The 8,412-nt window shown below is 35.7% G+C and overlaps 1 protein-coding gene across 1 annotated transcript; it reads right to left on the bottom strand.

Moving 5' to 3' along the window:
• On the bottom strand, window positions 1-6,501 carry LOC134804463 (bystin). Its single transcript, XM_063777510.1, has 9 exons — window positions 6,409-6,501; window positions 6,146-6,308; window positions 5,949-6,072; window positions 5,364-5,604; window positions 2,165-2,321; window positions 1,832-2,023; window positions 1,533-1,741; window positions 661-811; window positions 1-124 (listed from the first exon to the last, which is right to left on the bottom strand). The coding sequence occupies exons 2-9, from the start codon at window positions 6,278-6,280 to the stop codon at window positions 41-43; spliced, it is 1,293 nt and encodes a 430-aa protein (XP_063633580.1). The 5' UTR covers window positions 6,281-6,308; window positions 6,409-6,501; the 3' UTR covers window positions 1-40.
• Window positions 6,502-8,412: the final 1,911 nt, after the last annotated feature.

The raw sequence follows: 8,412 nt of genomic DNA, 5'->3' as shown, positions 1-8,412 counted from the left end.
AACATGTGTTGCAAGTTTATTTGTAAACCATAAATTATCTCTACTCTACTAACATTGAAACAGAGGCAGTATTCTCATTAACTTCAATATCTCTGCATTGTGCTGCTTGAAGTTCCCTTCGGATCTGAAACAAAAACAACTCGGTTATATGTGTAAATAAAGTAAAATTCTAATATATAGATTATTATTTAGTATTGAATAATTTTACGGTTTAGACTCACTCGCGCGACATGTTTCGGAGAGCCTATGTCTCCTTTCTCAAGCACTAACAGTGAGTCTAAACCGTAAAATTATTCAATGTTAGTATATCTCACAACAGTTTAAATTCGACTATTATTTAGTAGGTAAGTAAAGGTATATGGGTGAATCAACTTTTAGAACACCAATTTCGTGTCCCTAGACTCCCTAGCAAAGAAAAATCGATTTTTCATAAACCATGTTGATTTTTTTACTTTTTTGTTTACTTAATTTTTGTATGGGAGCCATATGGGAGCAAACTTTTACTGCTGCATTACCATAACTTTTAACTGATCAAGTTTTTAATTTTATTCTGTTATTTTAAATGTCCAACTTCAATGAAGTAATAACATATAAATATCACTTGCACTGTGTGTGATATCAAATTCATTGCAGACTTGTCTTTCCCTACATTAATCTTACTTCAGAAGTAATGCTGGGATGAGAGTGTTTTCGTAGTAGTTCTAGGAGGGCATCTCTCTGTTCTGTAGAGATATCAGACTTATAGCGTTGAACAAATGTCAGCAAAGCCTGGTGCCACAGGACAGGCAACATGCGATGATCCATCTGAAACCTAAAAAGAGAGGATTTCAGTTTGTATTTCAAAATGGCGAAGTCGTTTTGAGAATGTTTATTTGTTTTTTGCTCATTCATGTTGTTTAAAGTGTAATATTGGTAGCTATTATGTAGTGAACTAACATAGTGTGCAACTAATGAAGAATTAGTCTTGTAACATGTTTATTTGTTTAACCATTCTTTAATCAACACCTGGCAATCCATTGTACCAAAAGCAACTACAGAACAAAGTACACTTTTGACATTGACAAAATCATCATAAATTAAATGTAAGGTATTTTGAAAAACGTACAAGAAGAACCTAAATATAATAGGGACTGTGCACATTGGAGGGTCTGCTATCTTCTGGCCTGAACTGGAAACTTAAACATGTACAATGTACATTGCCAAAGCAAGTGCTACCATTCTCATATGAGTCATATGTTTTCTTGTGCACAGTAAGTTCTGCCATCTTGTGGGCGGGTTGAAAGCATAAACATTTACATAAATTCTGATAACTCCTATGCTGCCCCCTATAGTTCAAGCATGCTCCCTATATTATACATTTATCGTAATTATATCATAGCACTGCTTTGTAGATAATACAACAGATTTACTGGTAAGTCATGGAAATGTAATTTGTGGAGTTATGATAATGTGCCAAATGGGTTAATAATGGGCACAGATAACAAGGGTTTGTTTAGGATCAATTATTAAGAGTGGTCTTGCCCTTTACCTACCTGAGAAAATGAAACACTACTGAGTCTACGACTCTGTATGGGAGCGCATATTTCTTGTCAAACAAAATGCGCAGAAAGATAGAATTAGCACCAGTGTAATCCATTTCAGCTATTTTCAAGAGTGCAGCACTGGAATGAAGAACGGGCACCGAATTCCTCGCTAGCACAGAACCCACAATAATGGCTTCACGCAGTGTGCAGTCACCAGCCTGCAACAGGTTACAAAAATATTTCATTTCCCTTATCAAGTCCTGCATAATGAAGGAAAAGGTGCAAAACTAGGATATTTCATAGTTTACCTCCAGAAGGGGAAGTAAAATGCCCTTCATAAATGCTCCTGGCTTAAAGAGTGATTTTCGGAGAGCTTGGTAAAGATGGAAGTTCAGACGTTTGTACTCTTGCAAGTCGTCGCGTACACGCGGCAGCAGCACAAGATTGTAAAACCGTTGCGCCATTTTCTCCTTCAGATTAGAGGCGAATATTCTAGTTGCCTAATTAAAAAACAAACATATTGTAATATTTATTTCTCTCACACTTACAGTTAACTGGCAATTAGTAAAAGTGTTGCTGTTAGTAGTTTACACACATGACAATGGAGTCTTAAATAATAATGAAAGAGTAAATTGTATGACCTGATACATGGCAGCAGCAGACCAAGTAGTAGGCTCAGTTAGATATAGTATTTGTTCCCAATTTTGAAGATGTGGTATCATTTTGAAAGCCTTTGGCAACTTCCCGGAACGATACTTTTTGAGAACATCTCTTACACCCTCATACATAGTCTTGATTCTGGAAATAAGATATAAACAATGATAAAATAAAAAAACAGTTGTATAATAACTTCTCTCTTTGGATATAAACACAATAATTCCCTGCACCCTATTGTCCATTAGTTCCATTACTAGCTAGAAACATATACATTTAATCTGGATAGACATTATATAGATAGATAGACACCTTATTCTTAACATTTTGGACGCCAATGACCGATATATCCGCATCGCAGGTTCAATGCCAAAGACCGATTAATCGGCCACAGACCACAGAGCAACATAGACCTACATGCATATGGATAAATAAAGTTCAATTTCAGTTTTGACACTTGGGTGACGTGGCGTCCGAGTGACAGCTTTTGTGTTTGACACAGCGTCAAAAAGGTTAAATCAAAAAACATATGGTCATACATTGACTGTTATCTTAGAGGATATAACCAACGGAGACGCCATGTCTAAAATTTTCGGTACAAAATAGTCTGCCGTTTTTTGCGGGGGAGGGGCACATCAAATGTATAGGTACGTCATGTCAGATAAACGTCAGTCCATACATATGGTTGACATGTGGTTGACCATTGGCCGCCTATTTTCGACAGAGGGGAACGCCTGTTAATGGCGGCTCCATTGTTAATTACTCCGAGACTGTTATGAAATAACACCCAAACTTTTTCTTTAAAATCAACAGTATCATGGGTTCATTTATCATTACTGGTGCCATTAGCTTATGGCATACTACATGCAACACAAACACATGAAAAATAAAAATACATAAGTAAGCAAAGATATACATAGAACTACTGAGTTACTATATAACATCCTACTATATGAACAGATCAACCATTAAAAAAATTGATTAGTCTACATGTGTATCCGATTATATGTAGACTATTCAGATTGTTTGATTAATATTTTTTTGTGTTTTGTTGGATTAAATAAGTCAAATTTAAGGCAGAATAAACATACATAAAAAATAAATTGTGTAGATATTAGTTAGCAAAGATGTGTGGATACACATCATACATAGGACAGGATTGTCCTAACATCATGCAGTTTTCACATATTTTATTACTATACATTTACTATAGCAAAAGGTGTCCAGATATTAGGACAGTACATTACTAATGAGTGCCTGATGGGCACAATCAACCTTATACAGTGAAACCTGGATAAGTGAGACTTCAAGGGACGATCAGATTTGTCTCACTTAAAGAGGTATTCCACTTTCCCAGGCTCTCAGTTAGCCAGGTACAAATAAATTTCTGTCTCATTTACAGAGGGTTCCATTAATAGAGGTGAGAATAGAGTATATTTCAGTTATAGAGGTGGTTAATGAGGTATTTTGTAATTATCTTTAAAAATAAATAAGGTAAAATAATCCTTGTCCCTAAATATTTTTTAAGTCTGTTTAAATATTTCTTTGAATTTATTTTGAATGATTCTCCAAAGGATAGATATTTTAAAATAAAATAAAATGATACGGACTGTTGCGTCTTAGAAATTTATTAAATAATATTTGTTTATTCGTGTTACTTATCAAGATTTCATCTTTCGTTTCGATAGTCTTAACTACATAAAGTAATTAAATCAAACTTGAAGTCGTTTAGACACAATTAAGCAAATGTGGAATTTGTGGATACCTAGACTAAGAGTTAGTAATAATACGGAAATTAATCAATAAAGTCCAAGTTAGAGAGGTTTTAGATTGACGTTATCTCAGATACAGAGGTCAACTCCTATAAAATTCTAAAAAACAATAAGGAAAATGTAATCTTATAAATATAGTCTCAATAAAAGAGGTAAAATACACTCTCTGTCTCAATTATAGAGGTAAATTTGACTATAAAATCACAACGACTAATCCCAGTTATAGAGGTTCGTTTTATCTCACTAACAGAGGTAATTCAGTGCTAAAGTGTCGGGACCGCACCATGAGTCCCAGCTATAGAGGTTTCTCACTTATCCAGGTCCCACTTAACCAGGTTTCACTGTAATAATCTCATTGACATGAATATAATGTTATCTGGACCCATGAACTGCCCACTAGCTATAACCTAATACAGTGAAACCTGGTTAAGTGGGACCTGGATAAGTGAGAAAACTCTATAGCTGGGACTCATGGTGCGGTCCCGACACTTTAGCACTGAATTACCTCTGTTAGTGAGATAAAACGAACCTCTATAACTGGGATTAGTTGTTGTGATTTTATAGTCACATTTACCTCTATAATTGAGACAGAGAGTGTATTTTACCTCTTTTACTGAGACTATATTTATAAGATTATAAAATAAATAAATAAAATAAAATAAAATAGCCTTTTATTTCTTGCAATTATGACATTTTAGAATAGTTTTTAAAGTTAATATTTAGCAAGAACCCCGTCTTCGCAGATATTCGTCTTTATAAGATTACATTTTCCTAATTGATTTTTAGAATTTTATACGAATTACCTCTCTATCTGAGATAACGTCAATCTATTACCTCTCTAACTTGGACTTTATTGATCTATTTCTGTATTCTTACTAACTCTTAGTCTATCCACAAATTCCGCATTTACTTAATTGTGTCTTGTGGCGAGTTTCAAGTTTCATTTAGTTACTTTATGTAGTTAAAACTATCGAAACGAAAGCTGAAATCTTGATAAGTAACAAGAATAAACAAATTTTCATTTAATAAATTTCTAAGACGCAATGAAGTCCGTATCAAATTTAATTGAAAAAATATATCCTTTGAAAAATCATTCAAAATAAATTCAAAGAAATATTTAAACTGACTTTAAAAATATTTAGGGACAAGGATTATTTTACCTAAACATTTAAAGATAATTACAAAATACCTTATTAACCACCTCTATAACTGAGATATATCCTCTATTCTCACCTCTATTAATGGGACCCTCTGTAAATGAGACAGAAATTTATTTGTACCTGGCTAACCGAGAGCCTGGGTAAGTGGAATACCTCTTTAAGTGAGACAAATCTGCTCGTCCCTTGAAGTCTCACTTATCCAGGTTTCCCTGTACCTAAAAAAAATTATATTAAATTTTTATTAAAAAACAAACCTTGGATCTATATTTTGAAGTTTTAACGTCTCTGCATCAGAAAACTGAGTTTGAAGTTCAGTATGCTTGTCTGTAATCTTGTCCTTGATGATATCAGCCAGTGTCCGAGTTCTTTCTGGCTTGTCTGACATGAACCTTCGTAGTGCCTCCTCATCTTTTTCATCAATAACAATATTATCGTAATATGTGTCTGGTTCTAAATCATCATGATCTGATTCTGTATCATCATCTGAGTCTGCATCTGTAAGTAACGAAAAATTTGTATTTTTCAATCTAATTATTGCAATATTTTATCTAAACACTTGTAGGAAAAGTACAAAGAACTTGCATTTTAACAAAATAGGTATCCAACATGTGTACAAAAAACTTGCATTGTAGATAAGAGGTTGGTTCCATGAGTAATACTGAAACAAGCTATTATATGCAATGTAAGATTGAACTGATAGACCAATAGCAAATTTATCAAAGATTAAAACAAATTGGTACACAAAACATCTGCAGGGACGTCTTGATAGAACCAATAACATGAGATGAAGAACCTTTATAAGATCTTAAATTATAGCTGATGAAGAAAGATATTAATACCTTTAAGTTTTGTTGGGAGCTGTACTTTATTACCAATGGAGGGCCCACTTTCACCTATATCTAGTTCAGCCTGCTGCCTTCTAGCTACTTCTAAGATCTTCTTCGAAAGCTCAGGGTTAACGAACTGCAAAACATATTTAAAAATGGATAACAAATTCAAAATTTATAGCCTTTATCTCATATATATCGCCACTTACATCTTCATCAACATCGTGTCTGTTTCTTTCCTTATTTCTGTTCTTGCTTTTAACAGACGTAACTGCCTCAATTTGGTCGGCGAGGGCTATGTTCTTACCCACTTTTGAGGGCTTTAACCTTTTCACTTTTCCCATTGTAAATTCACTTGTTCTACTTTATTTCCTGGGCAAATTAAGATACACTTAATATTGTTGTAGAACAAGACTTCTTCAAATAGATTTCCTAAAGTAAAATGATCGTAAGGGACTACAGGTCGACATACCATGTGGTTTTATCTCTATATTTATTAAAAAGGATTATGATTGATGACGTTTCTTTCCTTTATGTTGCCTTATTGTGTTTGTGCGTTCGAATACCCGATAATGTAAAAGCTCTATTTGCGACTGGCAATAATTTAATAACAAACAAAATAGAGTTAGACCGTAAAAAGTCTGCAGCGATTTTGATAGCCCACGCAGTGCAAGTGTCATTTAAACGTCAAACTTCTATGAAATTATGACGTATAAATAATACTTAACGCAGTGGCGTGGGCTATCAAATCCGCTGCAGACTTTTAAAGCGTTAACAGACTATCGCACCGCACCGCGACCTTGGAGCGGTTCTAGGAATAGCTCGTACTGGCGTGGGCTTCCACACTATAGCACCGAACCGTCAAAACGGTGCGATCCTAGCTTACAGACTGCCGCAGACGTGCGCCAGTGTTGCCAAGTGTCCCATGTTTCCGGGTTTTTCAATGAATTTTTGCAATGGAATCCTTTAAGATTGAATTTCAATTAATGTGGTTCCGCTTTTTTAGAGGTAGATGAAGGGCGTGAAATAATATAATGCACCTTTTTCCATGAAAATCTTAAAAAATGTGTGTCTTTTTAAAGCACTGCTTCCGCATTTTTGTTATTTCATCGGCTGGCTACATTGCCGTCCACTGTCATAATTTGAAAATGACAGCTGTCAATCGGTGCGATGGAGCTTACACACTAGGGAAATTGGTACGGAGCGCACCAGTATTATTATTACCTGTCAGTTGGTGCGACGTGCATGCCCACCGCACCGCTATTAATAATAATTATGTGCGATGGAAGCTTATACACTATCGATAAATGCTCCGCACCGCACCAAGGTCGCGGTGCGGTGCGATAGTCTGTTAACGCTTTTATTGGTGCAACTATAGGGCTCTACTCGTCTTTATGTCTGTCAAGCCTCCTCCACACTCGTGCGCGAATCGCGGCTACGCGCCGCGAGTATGGAGGGGGCTTCAAGCCATAAGAAAATGGAGTGTAGAAGTTACTAAGTTGCTTCTACACTCCATAACTAAGAAGCACAGAACACCCGACTAGAAACCTAATTGGCCATTTTGTTCGCGACGCAAATCACCAAACTGTGAGGCGCGGGAGGGGTGCTCCCGGCGTTGCGATTGGTCGTGGCGCGCTGACACGTGTAAGCGTAGGGATGGGACATGTTCATTACTTGCAGTGGTACTGGTACCAATGGTACCGTAATCTGTTGTGGTAAAATAATTGTTATCAATAAAGTCCACAGATTAATTACTTCAGAATATTCATACAATATAATCATTCATTAGGTACTTTAAAAATGTTACTTTGCATATGAGCTAAGATTGTAAACATAAGAAAAACTGTAACGATTTCGATGAAATTTGCTATATGGGGGTTTACGGAGGCGACGCGTTTTAACTCTAGGAAAACGCGCATTTTAGATTTTTTATGTTTGCTGTGCAAAGCTCGGTCTCTCAGATATTCAGTTTTTATTAACGCTGTTTTCTACAGTAGTACCGTTGAGGCACCACGTCACTGACACAAAGGCAAAAGCCGCTATACACCAATGCATGCATGCTAATGAAAAATACTGTATTATTTTCCTAGTCTAATTCATACTAAACAACCATGCATAATCTATTTAAAGCATCTAAGTACCTACGTTTACGAATAAACCGACGCGACAATTTTGTATATGATCCCAGCACATCTGTAAAATTAGTTTGGTTACGGCAATAACATAAACAAATATAAAATAATATAAATGTGTAATAAATTTCACATTTCGTCGGAGTCCATTTCAGTTCATCATCAGGTCCATCTCGTGACCGTTACTGCTCACCTAGAGGATTCTAATAAACCCACACAACATGTGTCTATCACAAACCAACACCGATTTCCCTCGCACTTCTTCAAAGTTCATCATCAGGTCCAGCTCGTGGCCCCCCACCTTACTGCTCACCTAGAGGATTCTAATAAACCCACACAACATG

Source organism: Cydia splendana, chromosome Z, assembly GCF_910591565.1.
Source record: "Cydia splendana chromosome Z, ilCydSple1.2, whole genome shotgun sequence".
Lineage (NCBI taxonomy): Eukaryota > Metazoa > Arthropoda > Insecta > Lepidoptera > Tortricidae > Cydia > Cydia splendana.
The sequence above is the reverse complement of the archived record's forward strand: the minus strand, read 5'-3'. Positions and strand labels throughout refer to the sequence as shown.

Coding starts and splice junctions, on each gene's coding strand:
- LOC134804463 (XM_063777510.1), bottom strand. CDS start 6,280: ATGGGAAAAGTGAAAAGGTTAAAGCCCTCAAAAGTGGGTAAGAACATA. Junction 2,024..2,164: donor CTGCTGCTGCCATGTATCAG/GTCATACAATTT, acceptor TTTTTTAATTAG/GCAACTAGAATATTCGCCTC. Junction 125..660: donor ATCCCAGCATTACTTCTGAA/GTAAGATTAATG, acceptor TTTTTGTTTCAG/ATCCGAAGGGAACTTCAAGC.